At 42.3% G+C, this 19,005-nt stretch overlaps 1 protein-coding gene across 2 annotated transcripts in view; it reads left to right on the top strand.

The window, feature by feature from the left end:
- The window catches only part of PTPN9 (protein tyrosine phosphatase non-receptor type 9), a 106,779-nt gene that overhangs the window by 45,856 nt on the left and 41,918 nt on the right, over positions 1–19,005 (top strand). For both annotated transcript variants that reach the window (XM_019625464.1, XM_019625463.1), the window contains exons 2-4: positions 12,218–12,361; positions 15,924–16,013; positions 16,694–16,818. In XM_019625464.1, coding sequence (XP_019481009.1) covers positions 12,218–12,361; positions 15,924–16,013; positions 16,694–16,818 — 359 coding nt within the window. The remainder of the gene's footprint in view (positions 1–12,217; positions 12,362–15,923; positions 16,014–16,693; positions 16,819–19,005) is intronic.

Genomic DNA, 19,005 nt, shown 5'->3' on the forward strand with positions numbered 1-19,005 from the left:
TTAAAAAAAAAAAAAAAAAAGAAAGGAATAGAACATTTTTTGTTGGTCAGGTATTGGAGACTGAACATTCCTCCTGGTATGGGGCTTTCTCACTTGGCTGGTGGAGTGCTGATAAACCCTAGCCTTCACTTCCGCTGGTAGGAAGTCATTAACTCTAAGGAGCTTTTCATGTTCAATAGCTCAATTAACTGTGGCCCTGCAGTGTTGCCTGAAGCTTTGAGCTGCTAAGGGAAGTTGCTTAGTTTCCAGTGCTATGTTACTCCTTTAATAGCAGTTAGCTTTTTTCTTTTTGGTTCTTGCACAATGCTTGATGTAATAGAAGGAAGAGTCTGGAATTTTAGAACCATTCTTAGCCTTTTTGATGGGATTTGTAGGGCTTTGAGTTTGAAGTTCACTTGGGCTCTTAATGAGTGAAAGAGATTTAATATCTTGCAATACATGGATACCAGAATAAAGAGACCTGATAATGGGAGGAGATCTTTTAAAGTTAAAAATTTTGAGTACTCTCTGTGTAGGGTTCTGTGCTGGATGTTGTTTTAAGCAGTTGGTTGTGAGTTCCCAAAATACTGTTCTCTAGATTGCTGGGAGTTGTCTTTTTTTTTTTTAAGATTTTTATTGGGGAATTGAGGAAGGGGAATAGCGCTGGGGAATTGGGGGAAGGGGAACAGACAAGTTGCTGTCCTTTTGTTCTTCAGTCTAGTTGTCGAGGACGTTGCCTCACTGGGCCATGTTGGTATCATCATTGCGCTCTTCCGGGTGAGGCAGATTGTTTTCCAGTCTCTGGACGGCCGCTCACGGCAGCTCTTGGCAGCTCATGCCGGCTGCTGGCCGCTCACGCTGGCTGCCGGCCACACACCATAGCTTATGGCTGCCCACTGCAGCAGGGGCTGCAGCCTATGCCGTCGCCGGACTCATGGCAGCCCAGCACCAGGTAGAGCCACCGTCCACCATTTTAGCTGTAGAGGGCGCAGTGTCACTGGCCCTCATGTGGGATCCAAACCCGGGCTCTGCTGCTCAGAGCCGGCGTCCCAAGACAGCTCTTAACCAACACGCCACTCGGCCTGCCCTGGGAATTGTCATATTAATGACATGTTTCATAAACAAGTTACACTTATTGTATTCTCTCTGAAGGGACTTACTATTTAGTATATTGTACAGAAGACTTAATGGGGAACTACTGAAAGCTAGAAGTGTCTTACTCATTTGAATATATGAAATTTGAATATATCATGTTTTATTGGGAAGTATAAAATACAGAATTTCTTACAGGTAAGGCGTGCACAAGGAATCAGAAAACATTTTAGAGACATTAAAATACCCTATAGTTTATCTGATTTTTTGAAGGCAAGCATTAGAAATGTTGACTGAAAAGTAATATCTACTAGGTGTTTCATCACCAAAAGGATTTATTTGGGAAAATGAAAGGGTTGCAACCCAGTGCATGCAGACATGGCAAGTCACGTGCACACTCTGGCCTGTGTGCCAAGATGGAGGGGTGTGTATAGAAGGGAAAAGGAAGTTAATGGAAGGGGAAGTTAGAACCATAGAGCTTTATTGTAAACATAGAGTTCTTCCTGTAGGGTTCTTGCCATCATGTAGAGTGCGGGAACTTCTAGAAGCCCTAGCTCCTCCCATAGATCCTCCCACTGATTATGTTTGCTTCAAGCTTCAGTGCATCTTTATCAGAAATAAAAAACAAATGAAAGTGAAACTAAATTTTAAAAACGTTTAGTCCATGGAGATAGAACAAGTAAGTACGGACAATGAAACAAAATGAGTAGGAATCAATTAGACCTCAACACACTGTAAACACTTTTAAACAATAAAGGGAGGTAGCACTGACTGCGAGCCCTGCCTCCACTGCCTTCCGGTGTGTATTTTCATCTACTGTACCAATGATCCAGGAACTGACCCAGATGAAGGTAGTTTGGGAATGCAGATGATAAATCGCTGAAATGTTGGATTTTTTACTTGGTTAATTGATACGTTGCTCTGTGATATTTTTATGAAAGAAAATGCTTTTTCTTTATTAAAAATAAATGAAAAAGTCATTTATTGCCTTAAAATAAGAACAATTTACAGTTATAAATGGCTGCACAGATTTGGTTTTCACTTCCAACTTTTTTTATTAGAAATTTAAAGGTCTGCCCATTGGAGGGACTGTTTTTTTTTTCTTTTTTAGGAAGTTTTTAGTGTCAGTAATTATAGTACTGAGTTGTCGGAAAAGTCATGACGCATTTTTGCAACGAAAAACAGCAAAAATACGTCATGACTTTTCTGACAACCCAATATAATTTAAGTAATAGTGATAGTAATTTAAGTAAGCAAATAGAACAATTTTGGGTTTAATTTGAAATTCATGCACAGTTTTTCATTTTATTTTTTTTTCTAGAAGAAAAGTAATAAAAAATGCAGAAAAGGGACTAAACAGTTTTTGGTTCAGTATTTCACAAATTGTCATGTTTGGAGTATCTTAGTTTTTTAACATGAAACTCTGCTGTACTTCAATGGCTGCATAGTGGTCCGTTATATGGACATTCCATAATTTTTTCATTTCCCTATATATTTTGGTCATTTGGTCATTCTAATATTTTGTCATTAGAAACTGAAGATCAATAAACAGAAGCCTCATTTAAATTGGAGGAAGGAGGGCCTGTGGGGGAGCTCTTGGCACTACCACTCACTGTCAGTCACCCCAAATAGGAAGATGTTTTTCTACCCTACCACTCCCAACAGGAAAAAGGAGGGTCTTCTCCTTGCCTGGCTACCACTCAGCCAATGAAAAGCCACTTGGAACTGTTAGCTGCCTCCAATAGACTGTTTACAACAGCTCTCCCCAGCCCTGCCCCCACCATGCCTTAACTCTAGAAAAGAACTTTACCCCACTTTGTTTTCTGGACTTGCATATCCCGATGTGCAATTCTTTGTTGTTCCCAAATAAACTTATTTGCTGGAAAAATATTTGGTTGTCTGTTTAAGGTCAACAAAACAGTGCTACAGTGAATAATCCAGTATTCACTGCAGCATTGTTCCTTTTTTCTTTTTAATTAATTTATTTTTCAAATTAGTTTCAGGTGTACAACACAGTGCAATAGTTATACTTTTTACCCCTTAAAGTGACAACCCTCCCTAATCTGCCGCCCCACTTCCCCCATATCATACATATCTATTGCAATTCCATTGACGCCACTCCCACACTATACTCCACATCCTGTGAATATATATATATATATATGTATATTTAATTATAGTTGACATAAAATATTATACAACATCAGCTTCAGGTGTACAGTGCAGTGATCAAGCCTCTACCCCATCCATAAAGTGATCTCCCTAAGAAGACATGTGACCATCGAACACCCTACAAAATATGTACAACATTATTATATTCCTCGAACTGTCTTTCATATCCCTGGGGCAATATTGTAGTTACCTGTTTATGCTGTCTAATCCCTTCCCCTTTTCCCTCATCCCCACCCCTCTCCCAACTAGCAACCATCAGATTTTCCTCTATATCTCTCAGACTATTTGTTTACTTTGCTAGTTCATCCAGTTTTTTAGATTCCACATATAAATGAGATCATGTGGTATTTGTCTTCTCCGACTGACTTATTTCACTTAACATAATGTTCTCTAGGTCCATCCATATCCTTGCAAACGGTATGATTTCATTCTTCTTTATAGCAGAATAATACTCCATTGTATAAGTGTACCACAGTTTCTTAACCCAGTCATCTACCGATGGGCATTTCGGTTGTTTCCAAGTCTTGGCTACTGTAAATAGCACTGCAATAAAAATAGGAGTGCATATATTTTTTCGAATTAGCAACTTGGGTTTCTCTGGATAGATACCCAGGAGTGGAATTGCTGGGTCATACGGTAGTTGCAGTATTGTTTCTAATGGCAAAATATCACAAACAACATATATATGTGTATTATTTATGTTGAGAGATCTATATCTCTCAACATATATAATTTGTCTTTGTTCCATCATGCTTATATATATATATATATTTTTTTTTTTTTTAAAGATTTTATTGGGGAATTGAGGGAGGGGAACAGCGTTGGGGAATCAGGGAAGGGGAACAGACAAGTTGCTGTCCTTTTTGTTCTTCAGTCTAGTTGTGCAGGACATCGCTTCACTGGCCCATGTTGGTATCATCATTGCGCTCTTTCCGGGTGAGGCAGATTGGTCGCTGGCCACTGGATGGCTGCTCACGGCGGCTCTTTGCAGCTCACACAGGCTGCTGGCTGTTCACGCGTGCTCTAGCCTCTCATGGTAGCTTATGGCAGCCCACTGCAGCCCCACTGCAGCCTATGCTGTCGCTGGCGACTCACGGCAGCCCAGCTGCAGTTTGAGCTGTTGTTCATCATCTTAGCTGTAGAGGGCACAGCGTCACTGGCACTCATGTGGTATCCGAACTGGGGTCCTGCTGCTCAGAACTGGCGTCCCAAGCCAGCTTATAACCAATGCGCCACTCAGCCAGCCCAAAATTTATCTTTTTTCATTTGTACTGTTTATGTAGCTTTTGAGTAGGTTGTGCATGGACATGAACGTTTATGGTTTACCCTCCCCCGCTGTTTTCCAGCCCCAATTTAGTTCCTCTCTCCAGAGGTGAACAATGTCGCCAGTTTTTAATATATCTTTCTACAAGTATTTTATGCATATATGAACAAATTCATCTAATACGCTTTTCCTATTAATTGGCATGCCACTTGTATCACATTTGCAAAGGATTATATATAAAAAATCTGTATATACAGAAGGTTATTTCTGGATTTTCTCTTTAAAATTTCTGTCTTTATGTACCAAGTTTCTTTTTGTCTTGTGGCATTATATGACCTACAGTACAGTGTTCATAGTGGTGGTAGCGTAAGGTCTTTTCGCCTTCCCATCTTTAATAGAAAAAAACCCAAACTTTTAATGTTTCACCATTTAGTGCCATGATTGCTTAGGTTTCTGTTGGGTTGTCGGAAAAGTCATGAGGCATTTTTGCAACGAAAAACACAGAAAATATACATCATGACTTTTCCGACAACCCAACATTAGATAATCCTTACAAATTAAGGCAGTTTCTTCTGTTCCTAGTTGGTAACTTTGTTTTTTAATCACAATGAGTGCTGAATTTTATTCAGTGCATTTTCAGCGTCTGTTGAAAAGGTTATATATACTTTTTCTCCCTTAGTGTCTGTTAATATAGAAAATTGCTTTGATAGGTCTTATGATAGTAATAGTAAATCATCTTTTCATTTCTGGAATAAGCCCTCTTTGGTTATGATAGTATATATTTCCTCCATTATCCTGCTCTTTCTATAACATGAATTATCTGTACCATGAAGGTTTAATAAATATGGCATAAAAATCATTTGAACCTGTTGGTATTATTATTATTATTAAAATTATTATTATTATTTTTGGTAGGAGATATTCGACAAGTTGTGTTTTTTAATTTACATTTCTCTGATACTCAATGATAACTAGTATTTCTAAAAGTAAATCTTAAAAGTTCCTTGGTTCTTTCTCCTCTGTCCTCTAAATGTTAATGTACTTCAGAGTTCTGTTGTTCATTATTCACTTATATCCTTAGTAGGAGATATTGGAGGCATTTATTTTGCTAGGCACAGTGCTAGGAATTAGGTGACTAAAACGGATATGATCCCTACCTTCTGGGAACTTCCCTCCTGCTCCTAGATGTTTTTCCTTCCTGTCTGCTTCCCCACTGCTAATAGTCATTATTAGGGGGAATAGGAGAACCAAACTTACATCCTCCTCCCTTTGCTTACAGATCTCTGTTGACTCCTTTATGCCTGGGAGCTGGAGCACAGCATCCAAGGGCCCTTCTCAGTGTGGCTCAGCCTCCATGTCAGCCCGTCTCCTACCCTTCTCTCTCCTACACTGCTGGACATAGCAGTTACGCTGTATACCCCATAATCCCTGCTCTTTCCTGACGCTGCCTTTACACTTTTTGTTTTTCTCTAGCCGGAATGCTCTTTCTTTCTTTCTTTTTTAAAGATTTTATTGGGGAATTGGGGAAGGGGAACATCCAAGTTGTCGTCCTTCAATCTTAGTTGTGGAGGGCACAGCTAGCTCAGCTCCAAGTCCAGTTGTCATCTGGCTGCCTGGCGACAGCTTGTTCAATCTTAGTTGTGGAGGGGCGCAGCCCACCACCTCATGTGGGAGTCGAACCGGAAATCTTGTTGCTAAGAGCGCACGCTCTAACCACTGAGCCATCCGGCCATCCGTGAGCAGCTCAGGGCAGCTCACTGGCCCATGTGAGAATCGAACTGGCAACGCTGTTGCTCAGAGCTTGCGCTCTTTAACCAACTGAGCCACTCTGCCAGCCCCCAGAATGCTGTTTCTGCTTGGCAAATTCCTGCAGGTCCTTCAGGGCACTCTAAAAGCATACCTTTTTAAATTCTCCTAGAGAGTGTTCAAATCCCATAGCACTCATAGATCTGCCCTAGAACGTAACCAATTATATGATGATGACCTACTTACACATCTGTCTCCATATTTAAATGACTGTAAACTGCCCAGAATAGGGTCTCTATCTCTCTAAATTGTGTCTCCCCAGCAGCTACTACACGCTTAACACTGAGTAGGTCCTCAGCAGATACTTGTGAATGCTTGACTGACTATACGCCTGATACCTGAGAAAGCTCTATGTTCTGTTACCTTGAAGGGGAGTACTGCTGCTACTAGTCATGGGAGGTTGCCGGGGAAGAAATGACTGAACTAGAACTACATATACTTGAACAGTCTGTCTTCTCCCCTCCCCGCAAGATTGTTTTTCATGTGTGGGAACATATACTTAGAGAATTACGTATTTATTAGTATTTTTCTGTTGACTGTAATTTTTTTTTTTTAAGATTTTTATTAGGGAATTGGGGGGATGGGAACAGTGCTGGGGAATTGGGGGAAGGGGAACAGATAAGTTGCTGTCGTTTTGTTCTTCAGTCCAGTTGTGGAGGACGTCGCTCCACCGGCCCAAGTTGGCACCATCACTGCGCTCCTCCCGGGCGAGGCACATCAGTCACCGGCTTCTGGACGGCCGCTCACTGCGGCTGCTGGCCGCTCACGCTGGCTGCTGGCCACACACGGCAGCCCACGGCAACCCACCGCCACAGGGGATGCAGCCTACGCCGTCGCCGGCGACTCATGGCTGCCCAGCTCCAGGTTGAACTGCTGTTCAGCATCTTAGCTGTGGAGGGCAGTGTCACTGGACCTCACATGTGGGATCCGAACCGGGGCCCTCTGGCATCCCAAGCCAGTTCTTAACCATCGTGCCACTCAGCCGGCCCTCTGATTTTTAAGTTATTAAAAACATGAAAACAGCTGTGCCAGGATGATGGGATTATGGGTGATCTTTTTCCTTTTTTGCAGATTTCCTTAATACATTGTTGCATAACATGATATAATTAGAAATTTCTCTTAAAACCTTTTCCTTCCTAGATGCAATAAAACCCTATTTAAGAAAGCATTGGCTTAAGAAAAGGCAACATTTTCCTGATAAAATAAAAATATCTGCGATAAACCAGTAAATAGTAATTCAAAGGGACTAGGTTTATTTACATATCTGGCATGATAGCAAAGGACTAATGGAAAGACTGTAGTTTTTAGTTTAAAAATTCAACAAATCTCACCTTGCTGCATTATAGCATGCTAGTGTGTTGTAGCTCATATTCCGTTTCCTAGTATATTGATACGGACTGAAGGGATTCACAGACTTAACAAGGCAACAATTCACAGTGAAGGAAAGATGGAAACAGGCATAAGAGGAAGGTAGCTTTACTCGTGCATTTCTCCCTGAAATTAGTGGGGAAATGGCACGTTTGCTGAAACACAGAGGCAGTCTCAAATTTGGTGAAAGGCAGACAGTACGTCTCACACTGAGCCACTTTCCTTATGTAGGTATTCAGTGCAGGGTGACGGACGGCATTTTTTCCATGGTGTTTGTTCTGCACGAAGTTGTTTATTACGGTGAGAAATAGTCACTAGTCAGCGTGATGCTGTTAAAAGAACTTGTGCTCAGGATGATAGTGGTAATTCCCAGAGCTGCCAGTTAGTCTGAAAGCAGGGACAAAAGGATTTGGAGATGGGAACAGGGGTGTCAGTACTTCTAGATCCAACTTCTGTACTGCTGCAGAGTGCAGATGAGGAGGACTTGTTCCTTTAGAGACTTGTGGTTTGTGGTTTAACATATATTGGAGATTTCTAATTTAATTTTATGCTTTTGGATAAAATGGATTAGAGAGATTGAATTGCTATAGGCTAATGAGAACAGATGTCACTTGATTCTGAGGAACTCTATCTCTGTAGAAAGAAGTTTCAGTGTGAAATCACTGGAATAAAGAAAAAAGAAAATGAACACCCACTCAGACACTACCCACACATGCCAGGTACTGAGGTGGACACTTTTATATCCTTTTTCTCTTTTAAGCCTTATCTTTCAGATGAGGAAATTGAGGTTCAGAGGTTAAATGACTTGCCCAAGTATCACATAGCAGTGAGTGAGGGTACGGCTCCTTTCTGACTCCTGTGGTTAGGTGGCTATGATATCCCAGGAGTTTATTTCAAGACCATGTTTGTCATGGGTCTGGCTTTTCCACTCTCTCCCACATTTTCTTAGAATACAGGAGTTAATGTACCACCGGTGGAACTGAGAACATAGGAGTCAGGGTACTACCTGTGGAACTGAGCATGCCAGCACATTTTTCTTGACCTTTCGGGTGGCTAGCCCCATGCCTAAAGCTCATCTGAAAATTGTAGCTGTCCTTGGGTGTTTGATGTAACATGAAGATTATTATGTTACAGTTTCATTTCCTCTTATACCATATGTCAACACCAGTGTGGATGGTGGTTAGGGTGTAATAATCCACTTAATTGACAGATTTCTCAGCCGTTTTTTAGCAGGTTCTCAGTATCTTATTCCTCGTGGTCATAGTCAAGAAACTGGTTTTATCTATTTAAACCTGATTGTGGGAGAAGTATTTAATTAGAGTAAGCTTTGAGTATGCTGAAATAAATCTTACCTGCACCTGAAAATCTGGTTTAGGATGGTTGTAAGTGGTGATGTTAGTTTTTTTGTGCATCAGTTCAGACCTTTTCCCAAAGGAAGACCAAAGTTTGAACTGTGTCCACTCCTTAGCTGCCACGTGTTAACAACTGTAGTTACTCAGAAGTCTAAACAGAGGCAAACCATTGACATTGAGTTGAAGTATTTTGTAAACTGTGACTCATCTTTTGGCTCATCTTTTCTTTCACCAGGAAATACACTGAATATTAATTTAAGGAATTTCAATGATCCCTTCTGAAGAGTGTGTTGCTCATTAAAATATCTGAGACTTGTTTTTCTGGTAACCAACAGGACCACAGATTGGTTTATACTCATGGTTATGCCAAATTCATGTGTAAACAGGGAGATCTGATGAACTGTCTAGAGAACAGCTATAAAGGTGATACCTTTCTTTCTGAATTCTTTCAGAGGTACATCTCTTCCACCAGAGGGGTGGGGATATGCAGGAGGGTGACTCTGAGGCTGCACATAGCAGGTGCTGTGTGTGTGTATGTGTATCAGTAAATATCACATCACTGTTTACAATACACTGGATTCTAAGTGCAAGACCTAGTCAGGCCAAACCAGGAGGAATTGTTCCCTTGCTTAAAGCCAAGAATAACATCCTGACCAGCAGGGGACAGAGGTCAGTTCAAGGCAACAGCTCTTGGGAGCTACAGGACATGAAGAACCTTGAAGGAACTGAGTTTAAATAAGAAGGAAGCCGCTATGTCCTTTGAAGGAAGTGTTGTGAAACCTGCGTGTCTCTTACTGGGGCATGGCTCATGTATGAAAAGTGAAAAATCATCCTAACAGTTGGATATGTGATAAATGCATACTACCTCCTGGTCATTTAACTGTATTTTCCCCTCCTGCCTGCATATTGATTTGTCTGTTTATTGTTTTTATTAGAAAAAGGGGAAAGTATGTTGTAATATTCTGGTGGTTTATTCTATAAGCAGCTTCAGAAACGCCCAAGAGGGGGATGGATTTAAAAGATATGTTAATTAAAAAACAAATACCCTTTACAAAATCTGGGGAACTTCTGGACTTGCTGAAGTTTTATTTCTTGGATCTTTCTGTACCCACTCTTCTTTTCCCTTCAGTCTTCCCTCATTCTGATGCTGGCCACTCACCCCACACAGGCAACTCAAACTGTTTTCTGGTGGAGCATTCTAACTTTGTCTTGTTGTCTTCTCTGGGGCTCATTTCTGTAGTCTGACTTCAACTGATTCTGGGCCAAAGTGATCCTCTGAAGGCTTTTCTTCATGGCCTTTATTTTTTGGCTCTTTTTATGCACTTTGCCTGATTAGTTTTGCTGGTTTTCTCCTTTTCCAGTATTCTAAGTTATATTGCCTCATTTGGAAGGTTCTAAAGCTCAGGGACAGCTTCAGGCCTCTTGATTTTACTCTGGTTTGTAAAGTGTCTTTTTCCTTTGCTAGAAACTGGGGGATGAACCAGGTGCTCTGTTGTATTGTAGGTATTGCTAACTCTCCTGGGACTTCAGTTTGCTACTTGTTTAAACACATCTGTAGCAATTTGGATCTATTTGCAAGGTCAGCAGTGTTGCCAAGGCTGGAGTAGGTCATTGCAGGTCATTGGTGTTTTTTCAATAGAAAATTTAGAGGTAAAGAGAGAGCTACCTTGTCCAGGGTCATTTAGCAGGTTGGTGTTATACCTTTTGAAGCAAACCTCATTTTTGTATTCCTTATACTTCTTAGCACAGCTATTAACAAATAATAAATACATAATAGTTTAATAAATACATCTTAACTGGGGGTTGATTGGTTGATAAGTTAAATTTCATAATTCTCATCAAGTTGATCACATTTGGACCAACATGTGAGAAAGGTTTCTGGAAGGAAGGGACTGAATAGCCATGCAGAAAGTGTTTAGCAGCATAGAGTATGCATGCAAAAAATCCCCATGTAAATCCTATTAATAAAGAAACAGAAGGGTAGGTTGGCTAGAGTGGAAACTCGTCATAAATATAAGGAGAAATAGGGTGAGAGGATAAAAGAACATGAGTTAATCAATGATAGGAACCAACAGGAATCTTGTCAGCTCTGGATCAGACAGGGAAAAGGCAACTTGCCCACCCTTCCCCCAGTATTAGGCTCTCTGCCACCCCTCCTCTCCAACCACTGTCCAGAGAGGCTGTTAATGATTCTGGGGCACTAATATCTAGTTTGGGGGCTGCCATGCGAAGCATGAAGAGGTCCTGTGGGGTCAGTCAGCACAAACGGTTGTCCTTTTGATTTGTTCGATCCTTCCTAATAGTTTCGCAGCTCCCAAATAGCGCTGCTAATTCTAACACCAAAACAAAATTTTCTGATAGTTTTGCTGAGTCCAGTGGCTTTGGGAAACCACAGCTGCAGCAGACTGCTGTACTATGCTGCACATCATTCAGTAAACTTTCTGAGGGCTCATCAACCTTTTTTACCTTATAAAAAACAGAAAACAAAAAACAAACTGCAGGGCCGTCTGAGTGTCTCAGTTGGTTAAGAGCTCGAGCTCTGAGCAACAGGGTCACTGGTTCGATTCCCAAATGGGCCAGTGAGCTGCGCCCAAACTGAACTGCTGCTGAGCTTCCAACAGGTGGCAAGATGACTCAGCTGGTGAGAGCATGTGGTCCTAACAACAAGGTTGCTGGTTCGACTCCCACATGGGATGGTGAGCTATGCCCACCTGCAAATAAGATTGAACACGGCACCTTGAGCTGAGCGGCAGCGAGCTGCCGACGGGTGGCCGAATAGTGACTGGACTTTGAGCTGAGCTAGCTGCGTACTCCACAACTAAGATTGAAGGACAACAACTTGTCTGTTCCCCTTCCCCAATTCCCCAACACTGTCCCCCTTCCCCAACTCCCCAATAAAATCTTAAAAAAATCCCGAAAACTGCAGTTTTGTTTTGCTGTGTGGCCAGTGGTTTGCATCTCATTTGGGAGCCTTCATCTCTCCCCTTATCAGGCCTCACTAAGTTGTATGAATTTCCACTATTTCTGGTTTCAGATATGTTTCTGACTTTGTCTTTACCTGCACCATGTAGTAAACTTTGAGTGCATTCTTGCTTGGGGGAAAGGGTGATATTTTTTTTTGAGGTTTGTTTATTTCAGTACATATGTTCTCTACTTATTATCCTTTCCTTTCTTTGTCAAACAGGCCACCAAGCAGTTTCTTGAGGAGATTAACAAGTGGACCGTGCAGTACAACGTTTCTCCTCTCTCCTGGCATGTGGCTGTGAAGTTCCTCATGGCCCGGAAGTTCGACGTGCTACGTGCGGTGGAGTTGTTCCACTCCTATAGGGTGCGCGCCCGGGGTGGGGCAGGCCTGTGTGGCTGGGCCCTGTGCTGCTGTTTTATCTGTCATACTCCATACACACAGTGGTTCTGAGTGTTCTTCCCATTCCATTAAAAAAAAGTCGATCAGTAGTCAAGAGCCCTACCTTGGGGTCAGAGAATCAATCCTCCTGAAGAGATACAAAATCTCCCTAAGTTCTTTAAAAAAGGAGCCAGGGTAAGAAGCACTAAGATTGGTTTAAGGCTAAATCCCATGTGGACCTATCTTCTCCTTCAGTATTCTTCCATCTAGTCAGCATATTTATGGTATACCTTCTGTGTTCCAGTTGCGGAGATTACTATTTAGAAAGAGAGAACAAACAGGTATAGAGATGTTACAATAGGGCAGTACTGGGTTCTGTGGAAGCACCTTTAGTGAGGAGAGTCAAGAGAAGCCTTCCTGCAGGAAATGACTTCTAAATTAAGATCTGAAGAATGAGTAGGAGCAAAAGCTCACAAAAGTATGGCAGAGAGAATGGCAGGTTCAGATACCTGGAGAGAAACTGAGCTGAGCAGAAACACCGAGTGGAAGTAGGGGCATGGCAAGACATTGAGCAGTGGAAATAAGGCCAGATAAGGGAAGCAGAGAAATTCGTTAAAGGTGTACACAGCAGAATGACTTGACCAGGTTTGCGTCCTAGAAAGATTTTTCTCACTATACTTTAGAGAATGGATCAGAAAGGCTAAACTGGAGATAGACCAATTAAAAGGCTTTTGTATTTATCGGGAAAGAGATGATTGTGGTTTCCTTAAGCACCATGTCAAGGGGAGCTAGATAAAAGCAGGCAGATTCTAGAAGTGGAATCGCTAGGACAGGATTGCTTTAACTGGTACATGAGGAAGGAGGAGTCAGGGTTCCAGGTTTCTGCCTTGGGTGACAGGGTAGATGGTGGGGCGTTCACTAACGTTGGAGATGCCGAAGGGGTGTAGAGAAAAGGTCATGAGTTCAGCTTTTCCATGTGAAGTTGGAAGTGCCATTGGGATATCCAAATAGACATGTTCTTTAAGTAGTTGGACCGAGTTTAGGGTTCAGAAAAGAAACCTGGGCTGCAAGTAGAGATGTCAGAGTGACAAAGCAGACCTGAATATTGGATCCCTGAGAATCGGTGAGGTCGTTGGGAGGGTGTGAGGAGTAGGAAGGTGTATGGGGCAGTCTCTCTCACCTCAGACCTTTGCCTTTCTCGGGTCCAGTGTTGTTTTCAGAGTGGAATTTGAATACTTTAGGTGGGGCATGTACTCTTGTGATCCCAGCACTGACATTATCTTCACTGGCTACCTTGCCCTGAAAGCATTTGAATTTGATTTTAGAGATGGATTGGGGAAAGTTATAAACAAAGGCCTGGTTTGTTTTACTCACTAGCATGTTCCTAGCTCTTAGCTCAGTGCCCAGCACTAAGAGTTACTCTACAAATGTGTGCAGAACGAATAAATGAGTCAGTGGTGAATTGAGTGAGTACATGAATTTTTAAAAAGTCCACAAGAACGACTTAAAGGAAGTAGCTGGAGAAATAGCAAAACCAAGGGAGTATTCTCCATCAAAGATAGAGATTGTCTCAGGAAGAAGGGAATGGGAGTGGTCAGCCTTGTCATGTAAGGAGGACTGAAAATGCCCACAGCAGGCAGTGTCTGGAAGGCCTTTTAGTAGTTAGATTGGGAGGAAATGAGGCTGCAGTAGCGCAGGCATGAGGGACCTGAGGGTGAGTTTAGAATCTGGCCATGGACGTGAGGAAAATGAGGTCGTGGCAGCTGTTGGGAGGCTGTCGAAGAGAGTGGCAGCTCCTGTCTGTGCTGTGGGGTGTCTGCTTCCAGACTTGGGGTACCTATTTTAGTATCCTGGTTCAGTGTCTGTGCTGCTGCATGCTAATGATACGTTACCCTGTCTTTAGGGTTAGGATGCTCACTGATTGAAAGGAAATATCCTACCTAAGGTGGCATTGGACAGGAATTCTTTTTTTTTTAAATTAGTTTCAGATGTACAAAATGTAATAGTCAGACATTTATACTCCTCACAAAGTGATAACCCACCTCCCCCAAGCTATTGGGTTGTCAGAAAAGTCATGAAGTATTTCGTCATGTTTTTCAAAGGTCATTTATTTATATAAAGAACAAAGATCAATTGATGATATATTGTTCGTTTTGTTCGATAACCTTTTGCCATCTTTCAGTGAGCTTCATAATTCTTCGTTCATAGAAGGACCTGTCTTTATTGCGAAAAACTGAACAAGGTGCTGATTTACAGCCTCATCTGAATTGAACGTTATACCAAGCAAAGAGTTTTGAAGAGAGTGAAACAGGTGGAAGTCTGATGGCGCAAGGTCAGGCGAGTATGGTCGGTGTGGCAACACATCCCATCCAAACTCCAGTAATTTTTGACAGGTGATCACACTTGTGTGTGGTCTCGCGTTGTTGCGATGGAACACAACTCCTTTACAATTAACAAGCTCTGGACGTTTCTGGATGATGGATTTGTTCAAACTGTAATTGCCGACAGTACACATTCGAATGGATTGTTTGGTTCCTTGGTAGGAGCTTGAAAAACACGACACCTTTAAAATCCTACCACACTGGGAGCATAACCTTCCTCTGATGAATGTCTGCTTTCGATGTCATTTGAGAGGAATCATCACGTCGGGACCAAGACCGTTTGTGCACCACATTGTTGTCAACAATCCACTTCTCATCACCAGTCATCAGTCGCTTCAAAAAAGGATTTTTTTCCTCATGTTTAATGAGCTTATTGTAGATGTTTATATGCACCATCGAATAAACTTCTTTGAGTTCATGCGGAACCCAAATATCGAGCTTGCTTACGTATCCCAGCTTCTTCAGGTGGTCGTGAACACTTGAATGATGGATGTTCAATGTTCCTGCAATCTCTCATATCGTGTAACGTGGGTTTGACTCGATCAATGCCTTTATTTTGTCGTCATCAACCTCAGTGGGCCTCCCTGACTGAAGAGTGTTGTTGATCAAAATCACCAGCATGGAATTTCGTGAACCATCGTTGGCACTGACGTTCTTATAGAGAATTGTCACCGTAAACTTTATGCGACTTTTCACAAGCTTGACGTGCGTTCTTCCCTTTATGGAAGTAAAACAGTAAAATATTGCAAAAATGCACAGTTTGGTCTTCCATCTTCAACTTGTGAAATCTCCAAAACTCAACCAAATCGCTCAATTTTTTTTTATAATGAAGGTATAACTGTCAGCTGTCAAATGACATAGCAATAACATAGATGTGAATGACTCTAGTACTTCCAAAAATGAATTAGTGCCATTTGTCGCAAACATGCGTCATGACTTTTCCGACAATCCAATACTCCCCCTCTGACATGTATATAGCTGTTACAGTTCCACTGTGGACGGGAATTCTGATAACACTCGGTTGGCCTAGAAGGGGGTTACAAAGGAACTTAGGATTCATTTAGTTGACTTGTAAAGTCCTTTACCTCTGAACATTGGTGATTACGTAAAGCTGTCCTGGATATACAGTTTTTCATATTAATTCATCTTATGTGGTTTATTTTTAGGAAACACGAAGGAAGGAAGGCATTGTGAAGCTGAAACCTCACGAGGAACCTCTCCGTTCTGAGATCCTTAGTGGAAAGTTCACCATCTTAGTGAGTCTTCATGGATTCCTCTTGTAGTGTCTCATTATTCCCTTTGGTGGTAGTTGTCCTCTTTGCACTTTTTTGCTGGATACCTTATCCTGAGTGGAGAGAGTCCAGAAGTAATGAGCAGACATGAAATGGCAGTGCAGTTTGGCATTCAGTTATTCCAGTAATAATTGAAATTATGGAGGATCCATTGTACAGTAGATTTAGAAAAGTTTCTTCATTGGCCCATTACAGTCAGGACCTTTGGGATGGATGGATACTCAGTGTGTCAGAGCCCGTTTTAGAATGCAGGCTCTTGCCCCTTAGAGACCACCGCCTTTCAGGTAACTAACTATACAGTGGCTAGATTTTGTGGTTTCCCTGCTGCATGTTTCTTTTGGTGTCTTGTCTGGGAAATTAGCTCATCAGCCAATGTAGACCATCCATCCTTTAATCTCTCTGCAGTTGAAGAGTTAAGGTAATCTGTTTTTCCCTACCACAGAAATCTGGTCTGGGGCATGCTGAGCATCAGGCATGGGAAGATAGAAACTTCTTCCCTCTCTGGAGCAATTAATAGAAGTCAGAGGAATCTTGCCAGTGTTAGTTCTCTTCACATCAAAACTGTGTCCAGGATTTAAGAAGCCTTAGTGATTATTGGGATTTTCTGTTTGATTTCTAAATGTTTCTTGTTTCATTTGCTCTAGAATGTTCGAGACCCAACAGGAGCTTCCATTGCCCTCTTCACTGCCAGATTGCATCATCCCCACAAGTCAGTCCAACATGTGGTACTGCAGGCTCTGTTCTACTTGCTAGACAGAGCTGTGGATAGGTGAGCATAGATTATCTCAGGTGGTCTATATCCAGGTGGGAAAGTGACAGTCCTTGATTTGATTAAACTGAGCAGGGCCTTGACTATGTCCTCAGATGTTCCCTGGGCAGTGCTGTGTATAGAAAATGTCCATGTCCTTAAGGGCTTGTTCCCATGTCCTCTCAAGGTGGTGATTTTTCTGTACCTTTACCTGCTTGGCTATTTTCAGGATCTCAGAAGCTGAGAAGGCTAATTTAATAGCAATGCTCGGTGTACTGAGAATTCCTCACTGAGAGAATGTGAGGAGGTGATCTGTGCTGGATCTTTATGCTCCTTCCCTGAATGTTGATTTTCAAAACCCTCTGGGGCCTCAGTTTCTTTGTAAGATAGGAATAATGCCATTTACGCAGAGGATTTTGAGAATCAAGAATCAACATTCAGGAGAGAAGAGTCCAAAAGTATAAATTTAGGCAAAATCACCTTTATTTTGTGCATAAGAAACAGGTGCATAAGAAAAATCAGCAGCTCAGATCATATCTCTCCCCCTCTAAGGTGAATGATATGATGATTGTTCTATAGACAAAGAAACTGAAGCCCCACAACATTCTGTGAGCCTTACAGTCACCCCATACTGGTCTAGCCAGGCCTAAGATTCTGGTTTCTTCGTGCTTGGTCTAGGGTGCTGTTTGTACCCTACTATGTTGTCTTTTTGCCATACTTACTTTTTCCCTAGCGCTTGTCATCCCCAGTTTGTTATTGCTCTGGGTATCATTGGCTGGCCCTCTGGGTTAGAGAGATATGTGGAGGGCGGAGACCTGAAAGAGTGAGAGACAGCTGTGCACGACTTAAGTCATACTGTGGGCCTAGGGGAGGGGGATAGCCAAGGGTTGCCTGAAGGGAGCTCTGTATCGTTCACTGTTGGTGTCTTGCTAATGTCACTTTCATAGTACTTGGCTTCTACTTTTGATGCTCAGCAGGAGATTATATCTAAACCATATGCAGCATTATTCTGAAAAAGAGGTTACTAAGGAGAGAAGACCAGTGGTCTCAGAGGCCTGGTACTGCCCATTCAGAAGTGTGGATCGTCTCAGTTCTTCTTTCCTGTAATTGGTGTTCAGGCATAATTTCCAGAATATAGATTCCCTTGAAATGCTACTTTAGCTCAGGGGAATGAATGGAATATTACTTTACCAGAAAGTTCGGTATTGACCTCCTTCCTTGGGCAGCTTAGACAGTCAGAGCCCTCAAGGAGTCATGGCAGTACCAGAGCTTGCTCTCTCCAGGGTGCTTAGTGGGGGACTACACAGGTAAACATAATTAAAGATTTGTTTTCATGATGTGTATTTCTTTCTTAAAAACCCTCAGTTACTCCTCATCATTCAGAGGGTGCATGTAAGATAAAGTGTGAACATTTTTCTCCAAAATATTCTGAGTAGTGAGTAGAAATTCTTGGTTTCCCATGTAGCCTTGAACCTGGATGGAAGAGGAGGAAAGCCCTCCTCCTCACTAAATCTGGCTCCTTTTTAATACCCAACTTCTTCTTTTTTTATTTTTTTAAGATTTTTATTGGGGAATTGGGGGGATGGGAACAGAGCTGGGAAATTGGGGGAAGGGGAACAGACAAGTTGCTGTCCTTTTGTTCTTCAGTCTACTTGTGGAGGACGTTGTCACTGGCCCTCATATGTGGGATCCGAACCGGGGCCCTCTGGCGTCCCAAGCCAGTTCTTAACCATCGCGCCACTCGGCCAGCCCAATGCCCAACTTCTATAACTGGCTCTTTTACCACTCCACCCTGTACAGTGAAATTCTTTTTACTGATTTTTTAAAAGATTTTTATTGGGGAATTGGGGGATGGGAACAGTGCTGGGGAATTGGGGGAAGGGGAATAGACAAGTTGCTGTCGTTTTGTTCTTCAGTCTAGTTGTGGAGGACGTTGCTTCACTGGCCCAAGTTGGCACCATCATTGCGCTCTTCCCCGGGCGACGCAGATCAGTCGCCGGCTTCTGGACGGCCGCTCATGGCGGCTTGAGGGCTGCTCAACGCTGGCTGCTGGCTACACATGGTAACCCATGGCAACCCACTGCAGCAGGGGGCCGTGGCTGGCGACTCTAGGCAACCCAGCTCCAGGTTGAGCTGTTGTTCAGCATCTTAGCTGTAGAGGGCAGTGTCACTGGCCCTCATATGTGGGATCCAAACCGGGGCCCTCTG

Source organism: Hipposideros armiger, unplaced genomic scaffold, assembly GCF_001890085.2.
Source record: "Hipposideros armiger isolate ML-2016 unplaced genomic scaffold, ASM189008v1 scaffold_628, whole genome shotgun sequence".
In the NCBI taxonomy this organism is placed as follows: Eukaryota; Metazoa; Chordata; class Mammalia; order Chiroptera; family Hipposideridae; genus Hipposideros; species Hipposideros armiger.